Here is a 16,083-nt window from a genome sequence, read left to right on the forward strand (position 1 = left end):
TGGAGATGTACAGAGTGCTTGTAGATGAACTGACTTACAAGATTAGCAAAGCAACATTTTGGTCGGATTCCCAGACGAGGTTGCAGTATATTAATAATGAATCTAACCGATTTCAAACCTACGTTGCAAACCGTGTGGCTGCAAAAAAGTGAAGCGATAACCGTTAACACTGCGGGTGATGTATCACGTGGCTTAAAACCTCAGAAACTTTCTTGTCAATATCAACGGTGGAGAGGGCCTGACTTCCTTTGGGGCGCAGAGGGGTTGCTGGCCAGATGTAGTAACTTGCGCAAAAGTTACAGAGAGCCACCCGAAGTTGCGGATTTTAGCAAATGTTCACCTGATTAGTGTTGGAATACATCGTTTTGACTGTTATCCTACGAGTGCAGTGAGAATAACGATGCGTCAGAAGATAGCCATGCAGGTTTAAGGGGGCTCACAGAGAGCTGCAGCTCATGGCCAACCCTGCAACGCCAGGTAGCGTGGATAGTACGATTTTGTCAGTCGGGTTGCCCATTCTAGCGAACTATTGTTTTTAGAGGACCTTAATCAGTCAACTCAAGTTATTTTTCGCTGTGTGGAGGAAACGGAGCAGAATAAGGAAGGCAAGAAATCCTGCAAGCTATCAAATCTGAGACCAGTATTTGTAGGTGGAGTCGTACGAGTAGGTGGACGATAAAAGAAAACTCTGGTACTCTCACAGGATGAGAAACACCCAATGGTTCTACCAAAGCGCTATCAAGTCACCCAGTTGATTGTTCGTCACTATCATGAGTCTGCTGCTCATAGTGGAAGAGGACAAACGTTGTGATAACTGCAAGGAATGTTCTGGAACATTCGTAGAAGAGGTCTAGTAAAGAGGACAATTAGAAGCTACATCAGGTGCCGAAGAATATATGCTAAACCCTTGGAGCAGTTTATGAGGTCGGTACCAAGAGCGAGGCAAGAAGCGTAACCCCCTCCATTTACTTTTACTAGCTTTGACTTGTTTGGACCACTAACGGTTAAGTCGGGCCGCAGAACCGCGAAAAGATGGGGATGTTTGTTCACGTGTCTCACGACTCACCCTATGTATTTGGAAGTGACGCCTTCACTCGAAAAAATGATTTCATTATGATTCTCCGTCAACTTATAAGTGGAAGGGGACCGCCTAAAGAGATGTGGTCTGACAGGGGCACTAATTCTGTAGGAGCCAACAGAGAGTTGAAAGCGTCTATTACGCGTTGGAACGTAGAAAAGGTCGAGATTCAGTTGCAGAGGGGTATCAAGGGTATTTCCGGAGTTTTGGAACGTCTTATACAGATTACGACGAGGCATCTAAAGAGCGCAGTTACAGATGGGCTTCTTAATGACATTGAACTTAGGACCCTGGTAGCTGTTAGCTGAAATGGAGTCCATAGTTAATAACCGCCCCATAACAGCTGTTTCAGATGATACTGATAATTGTTCAGCGCTGAAACCCAACTATTTTCTTCTTCAGAGAGCCACTCAACTTCTACCTGGAGAATTTGTAAAAGAGGATTCGTTTTTCAGGAAGCGATGGAGAAAGGTGCAGTTCCTTGCGGATCACTACTACAAGAGGTGGACATGAGAGTATGTGCGGATTGAGGACCTGGTACTTATAGCAGAAGATAACATGTTGCGTAATAGATGGCCCATGGAACGGGTGATAGAAATTTTTCATGGTGAAGACGGAGAAGTACGATCTGCCCGTGTCAAGACAGCAGGTGACGTGTTTCAACGACAAGTAACTAAGATATGTCTACTGGAGGAAGTTAAGAATGATGAGCGATCATTGACTGTAGAGTTGAATAGACATTAAATTAAACAAACAAACTGCGTAATTACGTAATTACAGCCCGTGGGGCCGCTATGTCGTGTCTTTTCCAGTCGTTTATAATTATAATACATTTTCTTTATCTTGGTAGCATATGACTTCATATTGCGTGGTTCGGTCGGTCACAAATTTTGCGCTTCGCGTCGAGGTTTTTCGCGCAGATTCTGTTTTCTAGTTTTTCTTTTGATGCGGTAGCACAAACATTGTTGCTTCTCAAGTATCTTCGATGTATTTGCTTGTAAGAGAGCGGTGAAAGGAGTGAAAAAATTAAATGACTGAAGAACTGGAAATTTGTGCCGAGCGATAATCTCGTGTGTACCTTCCCATCGATGTGCATCACAACTGTACAGGGATGTTATACTCCAAAGGGGATCTGTCTTTCAGGCTGGAGGGGTGTTAATAAGACTGTAATAAAAAAAAGTGCCGTTTAGGTATTTCGCAAGTGTTTTCCAACGTATCTCGAATACACGCAACCAAAGGCCGATCGATTTGAGAGTATTTATATTTGAGTATAACAAGGAGATAAGGGTTGTAACTCGGTTTGGCGCACGCCCTATTTTCTGAGCAGCCCCTACTCTACCCGCCATGTACTTAGATGGATATGACAGCGTTTAACTGATACCAATAGATAGCTACTAGCTATGGGCCTGAATACTCGTACTAAACCTTTCTGCACCAGTTCAGTAAGCCGATTGAAGCTGCATGAAGGGCAATGACTAGAAAAGGTACCCCAAAATCAGGTTGAACGCATCGTGAGTATCACACGACGTAACAAACCTGATAGACAACCATTTATTTAGAGAATATTTTGAGAAAAGAGAGAAAATGTGGATTGTAAATGAAGCGATGAGGGTTCAAGCCTTACGTATTCTGTTTTCTTCCTTCGTATATTAACTACTTCAAGCTCTGGGACTATTTTTATTTATTTGAAGGGATGATGACAATCTGATAATTCCTTTCTGGTCACAAACCTATGAAGCCGCGTGGTGTTGTTAAAGCGTGACTTTGCATTACCAACCGCCGTATGTCATTAGCGGGATCTCTTCCGTTCTTATGGCTTCTCATGTTTGACCAAGTTTCCTTTTCCCTGCTGTGATAGGACAACGCCCGTAACGACACCGACTTAGATGAGCGTTTCCTCCGTGTTGACATCAATGGTGAGATAAAAAAATTCAAGCTGACTAGAAAGGATTGGGAACTCATGGATATCAACGAGTTCCCAAGAGGAGGCCGTTTGTTGGGTGGTGCCTGGACCACTATATTTAAGCGTGGAGTAAGAAAGAGCAATCGTTGGTGCAGTGTACGCTTCACAAACAACCACGTGCGCACAGAGAACTCCCGTAAAATGCATTCAGCACCATTCTTCAGAGGAACTGGGGAATGCAAGCGTGAAGAGTGCAACGTGAAGATGAAATTTGTCATCCCTGAAGAAAGAGGAAAATACGTCTACGTGACGTATATAGGAAATGTTCATCACAAGCTCTCTGAGTCATCTGTGTCGGAGACATGAGATCACACATGGTAAAAATGGCATGGAACGCTACTAGAGCGAGGTAGTTGTTTAGGCCTTCTAGGACCCAATGGGTTTTTAAGAACGTCGATCAATAATAGTACCCTGAAATTAGCTATCAAGTTATTTTACGAACTGGGTGCATAAGGCTGGGTAGGAATATTGCTAATTTTCCCTGTTTTCAAAACAGCTAACTCTCTCTAACGCGGACAGCTTAAGATCGGGCACTGAGTGTAAGTCTTATGCAGAGTCGAAAATAGAGAGTAACGAAAGGCAGGGACTAACTTTAGGTTTCCGTTTGACAAGAGGTGTCCGTTAAGAGAGAGTCGACTGTACTGGTCATTTTTAGGAGTCATAGAAAGAAGACAAAACTCAAAAGTGATTCAGAAGCTACTCGTCAAAACTTTAAAATTTAAGGCGTTTTTAGAAGACTAACTGTTCATTTTAACGCCAGTTATTATAGAAAAGTCATCAAAGTAAAGTGTGCTTGGATTAAATGGAAGCAGTTGCCCTAGAGCATAGCTCCTTCAGTTTTGAAGGTTTTATGCGATCAAATTATTCTTTTAACAGATGTGCATTTTTGCATGGTGGTGAGTTTATTATTTGTAGCCGTTTAGTAATGTGATAATGGCGTGAAGTCAAATGTTGTTCTTATAAAATGACATACTCCTATTTTTATTTGACTCGCTTGGTTATTTTTTATCTATATGAAGTTATCCAGCAAATAGACTACTACGATACAAAGATTTAAAGAAAAAGAGTAGGTACAGAGATCATGACGACAAAAAGAGGAACCAAAGTTTTGTTATTGTTTGTTTTGCGATAATATTTTAAACGAAAGACCGGTAGGTCGATCTGTCGATAGGTCGATTTCTGGCGTGGGTTGTGACTAATTTACGACAGAAAAAAAACGGTTAGACTTTTGACAGTAAAAATAGGTGAAAGTATGTTTGAGGTGAATGTCCCCGGATTCCTCCCGAAGCACTCGCTATATCGGAAATGGATCACGTTTTTTTCCCAGATGTGCGGGGGTGGTGGGGTGGGAAAAGTAAAGTAAGTCCTTGCCTTTTTTTCCTTTCCTCTCTTTCTCATTTTCCTCTTCTACTTTCTATTTCATCTTCACGCAATAGCCTAAATAATACCGGTATAAAATGAGTCATATGATTTTAGGTGATACCAAAATCTGAAATGTAAACCCCTGAAGGAGGAAACCAGTATTTCTTATCCCTTTTATCCTTGAGCACAAAAAATTGTTTTGTTTTTTGAAAGGTTTCATCAGATTACTGCAGGTTTTTCAATTAGGTGTGCTTGGTATGATCTAGCTTATTGTATAGTCTAGAATTTTGCATGGTTGGCACGCACTAAATTACTTGTAGCCATTTAGTCGAAAAGTTGGCAAATATGTCAATTTTGAAAATGCTAATCTACCTAATGAACATGATCTTTTTAAATTAACATTTTACACTGAGCCACAATTAGTACTTATTTTCTCATTGTATCCAGGAAAGAATTGTACCACTTTTTAAGCTATCAACAAGATGCATTTTAGGTAAAAATAAGGAAGTATATAAGATAGTGAACTGTGTATTCATCAAGAAAGTTCTACTAAGGAGAAACTGGTCTAATAAGCTAAAGCTAAATAAATTAGTGGTGACCTAGGATGTGGTAGTGACTTGTTATACATTTGCCTGGATAGCGTGTAGATAGAGCACAATGACCTTGGAATGTCCGATCCAGTCCGCTGACTAGCAGGCTGGCCCACTACCCTGTAGCCCTCCCTTCCCGTGTGAGGTACAGTCATGGACAGAAGTCTTAGGAAAAATTTGCATTTTGGAGGCTTTTTTAAGTTACACTTGTCCAACCCCGCCCCCATCCCACGGAAAACTTTTGACGCGTGTATCCAGAATTTTTCCCAAGTTTCATCGTTGTATAATGTGCGGGGGAAGGGAAGGACGGTTGAGAGGGTTTAAAATGCAAGGTTTTGGGCAAAAAAATATCACTCTTACATGAGCGCATAGAGGATTACGAATATGACATCACTGTCCCAAGAACGTTTTTTGACGCTCTATTGGGGCAAAACTGCAATCATAAATTAACAAGCAGACATATGATTAAGAAATAATAACTAGTACTAGAGTGGTGAACATAATTTTGTAAACAAACTGCTTAAAAGATTGCGGACTAGAGAAACTACTAGGGGACCTAAGCGAACAGATAAAATTTGATAAGTTAGTAATACGATTAAAATAGGAGGCCTTGAAAGCTCTGGTTCAGCAAAGAGAAGTTTTAAGATTGAAAGAATTAATTTGTCTTGCACGACCGTGAGAAATAAAAGACGTATGTTCTAGGACATTGATGTCATCAAAGTCAAAAAGGCATTTGGAGAAAAGAATGGATCCTTAAGTTCTTTGTCGAAAGCAAGAGGCAGCAGGTTCAGCGTGACAAGTCTTTCCTAATACGACATTTCGTCCACCCTGGTCTGAAGAATCCATTACGCGGCTCGCCTTTGAACATGCTCGTTATTCGCCTTCAACGAATACTGGTTTGGGGACCACTCTTGAGTCGCGTAGCTCAACAGGGACTTCCCCAGAGACAGGTAGAGTGTCCGCCTCACATTGACGTCCGTTATGAGAGGGTAGGTCCTCTTCAGAAGTCCTAGGAGCTTGTTTGTCTTAGCGACAATGTTATGGATGTCTCTCTCTGCTCGGCTGAGGCGCTCATGGGGGTTCCCAGTGGTTCCCACAGTCGATCTCCATGCGCTTCTAACCTTTGCCGTCCGGTGCCAAAGTACGAATTTCGTGAAGAAGGGAGGGATTTTCTGGATTGATTAGCTTTGCAGCATATTCGTGGAGTAGAATTTTACATCCACCAGGACTTGGTTTACCATGTGTCGGGTGGTACAGATTGTATTTAGAGAAATAAGGTCCCCCTAGGGGCGCCGAAGAAAATTGGCCCAGGAATCTTATCTGTCTGGCTTAAACTGATTGGAAAAAGGGGACTGTTCCCGTTCTATCATAGACTTCCTCGTTGCTAACATGGTACGTACGAAAAAAGCCAAGTATGATTCTAATACAAGAAGTTTGGAAGAAATCAAGTTGACGACAGAGGTCAGATGTTAGGACCCAATACTCACAGCCATATAGAAGCACAGTTAAAGCTGACGCTTTGAAAAGTTGAAACTTTTGTTGGAGTGATGCAGGAGACTTCCAAACACGATCCAATTTCCAAACCGCACTTCATGTTTTCCCTTTCAGGCAAGTGTTCCCCGGTCGACACAATGTACGAACCGAGAAATTGAAAATCTTCGACGTTCTCGATATCTTCTCCATCTACCTTGAGTGTGGAATACTACAAGTAGTCTTTGTAGTGTCAATGCATAGACCGACTTCCTCGGCCGTCAGGCAGAGCAAGTCCAATGGACTTTGGGCTTTTTCTAAGGATTCTTCCAGTTCCACGATGTCATCGGTCAAGGTCAAGTTCGCTGATCTCCTCCGCAGGATGTCGCCGTGATCGCCAGGGGGACCATAGTGAAGCCTAGTTCTTTATTTTCACATTTGCGGAGTACCCAGTCCAAAACAGCGACAAATAGGAAGGAAGCTTAGTTGTCTCCTCGCAGGACACCTGTATTGACTTCAAATTCACCTGACGCTTCACTGTCGACAAGAACCGATGGCTTGGTACCAGAGTATAGAACCCTCTCTTGGTGTCCCAAGAGATTGAGTTAGTGATGGTGACTCAGAGATCTTTTCCCTCTATAACTTGCTCAAGCTGTACGCCATCAAGGTTGTAACTGTAACACAAGGGCTTCTTCTTTCTCACAACGCTTAGTGTTTTGCATTGGGACGCATTGAAGCAAAAGTTGTTTTCTTTACTCCAATGTTCCATCTTTGAAAGAGTGGTCTGTAATGTCTTGCAATCTTCTTCCGAACCTATGCAGTTCAATATTTTTGTGTCATCTACGTAGAGAGCAGTCGTAACGATTCCTTCGGACGCATTCGGGAGATCATTAAAGAAAATTGTAAAGAGTAGTGGTCCAAGAAGACTTCCCTGCTGAACACCAGACGTAACAGGGGCCCATTGCGAGGATGCGCCATCAAACACAACACGTTGGACCCGTGTCGTGGTTGATGGTAGTTCTTGATAGTTCACAACACTCAGGTAGTTCTTGAACCAGGATAAAAATTGTCCGGACACCGTATGCTCTCAGCTTGGCGAGAAGGATGTTGTGCTCAACGGAGTCGAAAGCCTTTGCGAAGTGCAGGATTGTATGTTAGTAAACAGGGAGAGTGCCGGCGATAGCTAGTGCTGCTTAAAAATGCAACGGAAGCGTAGGTATCAATGAAATCTTCTAAAAGTAAGGTTTTGGGAAAAGTTATCACGCTAGTACACGGAAATTTAAACGTTGAGAAAAGAATTCAATCTCACAGGACTTTTTTGGAAAACCAACATGGCCGCCCTTTCATTGTTTTGTACACCAATATGACCGTCGTGACGTTATGTAGAAACGATCTATTCTTAATGCTGTTTGAAGAACGTTCGTTGTTGGTTTCGCTTTGCCTTCACTGGGTATTTTTAAAGGTAATTTTAAAGTCTGAAAACTTAAATGAAATACACAAATTTAGCCAAGCCAAAAGGCGGAGCGCCCGGAGACTGATCGTTTATTTGAAACAATAGACCTTAGGTGGTTTCCATATTAATGACACACCTGTGCAAAAAAAACAAAATGTTTACTTCACAATATTCTTTTTTATCTTCTTTTATGTTACGCTTAGTACAACTAGCTTGGTTTTTGATTGGCGGACAGAACCTCGAAAAAGCGTTTAATGGCTGATTTAATTAATTGCTTTTCCAATTATTTTTTCTCCTATGAAATTCTAAGACAAAAACCACACAAAATATCCCAAAAGCTGACGGTGGGAGTTAAAAAATTAAAACATCACGCAATTGCGGGCAAACAAAGGAGTCTGCAATTGTAATCTCCAGGTTCCTTTGATACAATTGGCGGCACTAAATTAGCCAGCATTCTTGACTTCTAAGAATTAAAGAAAAGCATAGAACGCCATCAGTTCACGTGCGTTTGGAACATTTATTACTCTTAATCTGACCTCCTATCAGGTGAAACCTACACAGACCGCCGCGTTAGAGCAGGAGATTTTTTACCTTCGATCGATCTTTCCAACAGTAGCTAATATTTCGCTGATACTAAGAAGCCAATTCATAAATTCAAAGTTCTTCTTCACACAAATAAGATTCCACTTCTAAAAGGGAAAACCCAGACCCTGCTATACTACTCATCTCCTTCTAAACCATTCACTCAGACGCAAATCAAAACAAAACATTATCCGGCATGTTTTTACTGTTCACTCAAACGTATCACATTCACCACTTGAACCAATCGCACAACTTAACAAATCGTACCACTTGAATGTTAGATTTTACGACTTGAACAAGTGGTGAGTATTGGACATGTGAGTGGCTTTCGCTGACTACGAGAAACGCTTCGACTCTCAGTCCAAAAGAGGAAATAAAGTAGAATATGCATTTTACCTCAAAAAAGAAGGTTTTCACTCACGTGGACGGTATGTATGAGAATTTATTCGAACAAAAGAAAGCGTTTATTTGACAATATAATTTAACTTTGTTTAGGACGCCAACGTAAGCCTGTTTCATTGTTTTTTAACACCACTTATAACCACCGTGATGTGAAAACGCTCTAATGAGGGTGTATCCGATTGACCGTATTTAAAAATAGGAATACATCTTGGAATATTTCAGAATGAACAGTTTTCATCAATAAAAAGATTTTTTTGTTGTAAGAAAAGACCCACGAGTTTGTTTATTTAGCACAACAATGGCGTCAATTAACAACGTTCCACAGGTTTGATTTGGGACACAATCATAGCCGCCGATTCACTTTTTTTGGGACGCCGATATGCCGGCCGTGGCGTCATGTAAAAACGCTCTATTGTCACCTACGGACTCCGCCATTTTTTCTTGTCCTTAAAAAATGGCGCGAGGCAAGGAAAATGACGCCATTTTTCGGTTAAAATCCAAGCATCCATGTCCCTACGGAATGTTTGGAAAATATGTCGCTCATTGCAGAATTGGACTTGCATGACAGGTAAATCGAACGAATATTCCGGGTTATTCTATGTATTTTTACTCCAGAACACGGTCAGTCAAACGCACTGTTTAATAATCTTAATAGCTGGCCAGCAGTCTCTCGCCCTATTTGCTTCGCAGGTGTTTATTGGTTTTTAACAGCGTTTCGCTTGAGGTCAGGCTTTTGTAATAAGATGTCGTTACCTGTCGTGGCTCGTGCTTGCAAAGTGGTTTTTTCTGCTGTTCGCGTTTCTTGATCGTCCTTTTGGGAAGATGACGACTTCTCGTTCTACAAACAACATCCTTGAATCGGCGTTGTTTCATGTGGTCTCCACTGATTCGGCGTCCTCGGAGCCAGACATCCATGAGAGTGGCTTCCACTCCTGCTTCGACGCCGGTGCATCACCTGCAGCAGATATGATTTAAAGAAGCCAGTCGTCCTCATCCCGCAGAGGATGCAGGAATCCTTGACTGCGGAACGAGTTCGTTCGGGCGTCCCATTTGTATCTCAATCCAAGCAAGCTTCGTCGTCTTCCACAACTAGTAATGACTTTGGAGGCGTTCCCACGCCATTCGAATTGTCGGCGCCGAAGGCTCTCGCTTTGTTTGGGTCGAACGCTGCTAGACTATCCGCGTCGGGGCTTTCGGATCCGCCGTTTGTGATTGGACTTGGTTTTTCTCCGGTCGCAGGGAAAATGGTCGCTCAAATCATCTTTGGGAAATACGTCGACCTCAACGACTGAGCCGAGCCTTGCTGTTCACTGGCCCTTGGCTCAGTCTTTGGTTCGTTTAGAACCTCCAGGCTCGTTGTCTTCCCCCGTTGAGTGCTACAAGTCTTAGAACAGGCTCCTTATTCTGTGTGTTGTTTCGCCCTCCGTTGCAGCCTTTGTTCGGGAGTACATCGTGTATTGGTCCACCCTCAGAGTTCCAATAAATCCAGCAAGGATGATGGAAAGTTGCGTGCGACTTCACCCGAATCCTCCAGCTCAACATCTTCGAACAAATCGCACTGTGCTTAACAGTATAAACCTTACGGTTCATACTGTTATTTTATAAAAGTGTTATGGTTGAGTTGTTATAGCGGAGCTGCACGCGCTGCTTCGCGCACCCGCGTAGGCGGAGCCCCATAGCTAAGTAAATCTACCCATCCCGGAAAAATTTGGTAATCAACTGACCGTACACCGACCGACCCGAAACTTGTTTACTTTGACAGCTGAAGCTGACAGAGTTTAGTGTCAACTTGTGATGTTTTTAACTGTCTTTGTCTACTGGATATACAAAATGAAATACAAGTGCTATTAAAAGTCTTCTGTTATTCATGGCTGGTTTGTTTATTGGGTTTTGGTTAAGAAATGCTTCGCTTGTCAAAGTCGGAACCGATTTCGGATGGTGCGCGCATCAAACGCTTTTTAAGATTTCACATCGTTATAAACGCGTATATTAAAGATGAAACAACAACAACATGATATTAATTTTGAGGAGGACTCGGAAAAAAATTCCGAGTCCCAGACGGGATTTGAACCCACGACCCTCCGTGATCTAGTCGGATGCTCTAACCACTTGAGCTACTGGAGACTCTATGGTGAGCAAGGGCCAATTTGTGGGTCTCGACTGGAACCGCATCACGCGGCTACACAGCCAAGTAATGACTGGCACACAAGAACTCACTAACAGCATCGCGCTGTCACACTAAAGCATATCCAAGATGCAGCCGAGTCCTCCTCAAAATTAATATCATGTTGTTGTTGTTTCATCTTTAATATACTCACTTTGGAGGTTGGTTGGCTGCATCTTGGATATGCTTTAGTGTGACAGCGCGATGCTGTTAGTGAGTTCTTGTGTGATCAAGAGCCATTATGGTTCTTGAATGTGATTGAAGATGATCGCTAGTTTTTGGGTGTACATATGAGGCTATCAACTCGATGTAAGATGTTTCACTCTAAAATCACTTAGCCTTTCCCTCAAAAGTCACATGAATGTGCCCTTAAGGTGACTCGACTCATTTTTTTGGGGGGGGGGTACCATCCTACTTTGAAGCTCTCTGGTATCCCCACCTTTACTTTTATCGTAAGTCTAACACATAGAATGGATAACATATAGATCAATCTACAATATAACATAAAATTTTTGGCGATCGGAGTAAATGTCACGTGGTTATAATGCCACGCCCCTTTGAGGTCTGAGTCGAAAATCTGCTGTTGCCGGCATTTTTTCGTGAAAATCTCTCGGCTACACATAGTGCGCATTAGTGCCTTGCGCTGAACAGAGTTTCACCAAAATCGCAAAGACCCAATTCGAGAAATTCAGCGGTTTCCAAATTTAGGTCATAATTTATGCGAAAATGATAAGCAAACTTTACACGGATTATATCTAATAAACTATGAGATTCATCTCTTTATTTTGGGCATCGTTATAACAGATGGGTCCTTGCAAGTCGGCAAAACGCTTTAGGGCCTTGTAAATGCGCGCGATTTCGAGCAAAGCAAACATATAGAAATTATAGTTTTCGCTATTTGTTGACGTTTGTCAGCGTTTAAGAGTCCTTCTCACGAAAAAAGCATTTTCTTAAAAATTCGTAGTTTTTTTTCCTTCAAATTTTTTCAGGGCCACAATTGATTAACTAACTACCCGGACTCTGAATTTCATGGTCATTGAAAAACTGTGACATTATCTTCTTTAAGCCCAAACTTGAGTAAACATTGAAGATTTTTAGCGTTTTGGCTGAGTTTGTGCTTTGGGAGTTGTCTATTGTTTCTAGTCTGTCATTATACAGCATTCTTGTTCAGCACGCGTGCAATGACCACGCTTGGCTGACTTCCGAATGCTCACCGAGATATTCCCGTCACGAGTTGGTTTAATTATTGGCTTGCATTAAACCTATGAAAAAATGATATTTTTTTAATAGTAAGTAGATTTAGTGTGTAGCACTTCTTGATTTTTTTGCAAAGGCACAAGAAGCACGAGAATTGATTAAAAATTGTGACTTAAACCTTTATGTATCACGCCATGGCCTGTCTCACTGTACCAAAATTATTATATCTCGGTGAGCATTCGGAAGTCAGCCAAGCGCGGTCATTGCACGCGTGCTGAACAAGAATGCTGTATAATGACAGACTAGAAACAATAGACAACTCCCAAAGCACAAACTCAGCCAAAACGCTAAAAATCTTCAATGTTTACTCAAGTTTGGGCTTAAAGAAGATAATGTCACAGTTTTTCAATGACCATGAAATTCAGAGTCCGGGTAGTTAGTTAATCAATTGTGGCCCTGAAAAAATTTGAAGGAAAAAAAACTACGAATTTTTAAGAAAATGCTTTTTTCGTGAGAAGGACTCTTAAACGCTGACAAACGTCAACAAATAGCGAAAACTATAATTTCAATATGTTTGCTTTGCTCGAAATCGCGCGCATTTACAAGGCCCTAAAGCGTTTTGCTGACTTGCAAGGACCCATCTGTTATAACGATGCCCAAAATAAAGAGATGAATCTCATAGTTTATTAGATATAATCCGTGTAAAGTTTGCTTATCATTTTCGCATAAATTATGACCTAAATTTGGAAACCGCTGAATTTCTCGAATTGGGTCTTTGCGATTTTGGTGAAACTCTGTTCAGCGCAAGGCACTAATGCGCACTATGTGTAGCCGAGAGATTTTCACGAAAAAATGCCGGCAACAGCAGATTTTCGACTCAGACCTCAAAGGGGCGTGGCATTATAACCACGTGACATTTACTCCGATCGCCAAAAATTTTATGTTATATTGTAGATTGATCTCTATGTTATCCATTCTATGTGTTAGACTTACGATAAAAGTAAAGGTGGGGATACCAGAGAGCTTCAAAGTAGGATGGTACCCCCCCAAAAAAACTGGGTCGAGTCACCTTAAGTTGACTGATTTGTGGATTACAAGTTTATTGTTTGATTTAAATTATAACTTTATTAATGGGAGCTTCGCTTTTAGCCCTGGCTAAATCTATATATTATTTTCTTTATGAGTTGGTCTTTATTTGCTTCCCTCGTTTTAGTCCCTTTTGTTTTTCATCAGTTTCCGAGGTTTACTCTTTCAATGTGGTCGAATTCTCTCGCGCGTAAGTTGGGAAACCTGACCATTAGGTGCCAACTCGTCTACCGTAGGGCTTTGGGCTGGGATTTCAGCGTACCCACAAACTTAAATGGCGAAACAGGATAAACTTTCAGCTGTCCAGCATCCCATAGTTATAGACGAATTTTTAACTCACGAGAAAAGTCAGCGTCGGGTGCCAGGCCCATTTCTCTCGCCTCGCTAATTTGCATATAAGCAGCTTAGGGGTCATACCAAAAAAGGGACAGCCGGGCAAAATGGCAAGAGCGCAGGCGTAAATAACGGCATTCATCCAGAAGAGTTTTCTATGCATTACATCAAGGTTGATGGCTCTGGTGGTCTGTTGGCTAAGCATAAAGTTAAGCCGCTTATCAAAACATCGCAGTGCATCGGGATGCATCCTGTTGACAGGCTCCTCCTTGGTGTGAAATTGCGTGACCAATATTTCGTAGACTTCGCCTTACCTTTCAGTCTTCGCTCTGGTCACGTTATTTCTATTTCAGTCGCAGATATGGCGGAGTCGAATCTTTTGAATAAGAACAATCTCTCAGATCTCATGCAGTGATTGGATGTCTTCATCACGGTGGGACCTCCTCAGTCAGTCCAATGTGCTAGGAATTTGTCTCCAGCGATAGCAGTTTGCCGTTCGTTGGTCTTCCTGTTCATCTGAGCAAATGCCTTGGTTCCTCCACGTGTTTGGTAGTTTTTGGAATTAAGTTTGATTCGGCAGTTTAGATAGCTCGCTTTCCTGCAGACAAACTGGCAGCTCCGCAAAGGTTATGTGGCGCGTTCGTACCTTCCTCAGGCGCAGATTAACCTGCTTGCTGCTTTTGGCGGAGAGATAACCCGATACGCCTGAACGGAGAATTTCAGCTAGATCTACAGTGGTGGTACGAATTCCTTTCCTCCTAGCATGGACTACGTTTTCTGGCTTTATCCGGGCATACCGGCGCCTACCTCTATTTTTCTCCATGTAGATTGGCTGCGTCAGATCCTTGCTTCCACAGGGCATTCCAGGTAATTTCTCAAGCCATGTTTTCGCCTCGGTGCGATTATAGTTCGTTGTCCCCGACCACCTTATTCAACCCCTGGGTCGTTGGTGAATGAATACGTACCAATCTTATATACTGAATCCGACCGAGTCTTTAGCTCGATCTGCTTTAACTAAAATTGGTTTAAACATTGCCGGGCGTCTCGCTCTCTGTGTTTCTCGAGGTTTGCTACTCTTCTCGATAGTTGCGGTCTTCGCTATCTCTGTCGGGGAGTTTGAAGGAAGGAGTCGTTCTTGCGTTCGCCAGTTTCCAAGTTGGGGCCAGTGGATCTTGATTATTATCATCGAAACACCAGCTACATGCTGCGTCATGACGTGGTGGGGATTGGGGGTTGGGAGGGGGGGGGGGGGGGTTGGTTCTTGGAAAGTTTGAGGGCTGTCTGTCCCACATGTCTACCCTGTTCGCAGGCCCTTCGCTTCCCACGCACACCTGAGCTCAGTTTGGGTGGATGCCACTCTCCGGTGTTGCAAGGTTACGCACTGCATTCGGCTGCAGTTCGGGGTACACAAGCCTCACAGGCACCTCTCCCCACGCTCTTCTCTCTTGATGACTTTAAACTCGGAAAATTGCCGGTTCGGGGGTTTGCCATTTGCGTCGCACGGGCGCATGGGATTTTTTACAGCCTTTCTCTTGAGGTCAGGCCACTGCAATCGCGTGTCGTTACCTGTCGTGGCGCGTGCTTTCAGACTTTTTTTCTGCTCCCCATAGCAATTATATGGTAAATATGTAAGCTTCCACTGGTTAGCAGTGACGGCGCCAGGGTGGATGCCACTCTCAGGGTTGTCAAGGTTAGGCATTGCACGCGGATGTACTTCTAGTCTCCACAAGCTTCACAGGCACCTGCCCTCACGCTCATCTCTGTGGGTGAGTTTAACTGGTAAAATGTTATCGTGCCTATTTATTCCAAATTGCACACAAAAAGGTTTGATTAGTTTTTCTCAATTCAATAGTTCAATTTATTTGCACGTGTAGAACATTCATCTATTCTGTGCTGGGGCAAATAGACCAATGAAAAATCGAACATTTTTATCGTCAGAGCCTGCTGTTCATTTCAAACATTTTCCATTACTCTCAATAAGATAATCCTGAAAGTCAGCTAAGCTAGTGCACAAAGGAGTCTGTCCAACTCCCCATTACACCAGAGTAGAGAGGAGAGCCACAAGGCTCTTAACAATTTCTATACATTCAAGAGGCCTCTGATATTCAGTTTAGGGATAGACGCAGATTACTCATTCGCAAACAAGCGCTCACAGTTTGAAGACACTGTTCACTGGTCACTTTAGAAATGAGGAAACTCGGCCGACTTAACTTTTCCAGACTTCTGGGATCGTTACAAGGGCGTGCTAATCAGCTACTGGTCAATTTTTCCCCTCCCTGGCAACAGTCCCAGAAGTCTTTGCAAACGTTCACTCGCCCCTGTTTTCTTCTCAAATGCCGGTGGACAAAGACACAACTCAAGGCTTGGGGTGACAAAATACAGCGAATTCTATGAAATTGTCCA

At 42.6% G+C, this 16,083-nt stretch overlaps 1 protein-coding gene across 1 annotated transcript in view; it reads left to right on the top strand.

Annotated features, from left to right (window-relative positions):
* Nucleotides 1-5,005, top strand: part of LOC140932747 (uncharacterized) — a 39,790-nt gene extending 34,785 nt beyond the window's left edge. Inside the window, exon 4 of the mRNA XM_073382257.1 lies at nucleotides 2,937-5,005. Within this exon, the coding sequence (XP_073238358.1) occupies nucleotides 2,937-3,347 (411 nt within the window). The 3' untranslated portion in view covers nucleotides 3,348-5,005. The remainder of the gene's footprint in view (nucleotides 1-2,936) is intronic.
* The last annotated feature ends 11,078 nt before the right edge of the window (nucleotides 5,006-16,083 follow it).

This window comes from Porites lutea, chromosome 4, assembly GCF_958299795.1.
Source record: "Porites lutea chromosome 4, jaPorLute2.1, whole genome shotgun sequence".
Classification (NCBI taxonomy): Eukaryota; Metazoa; Cnidaria; class Anthozoa; order Scleractinia; family Poritidae; genus Porites; species Porites lutea.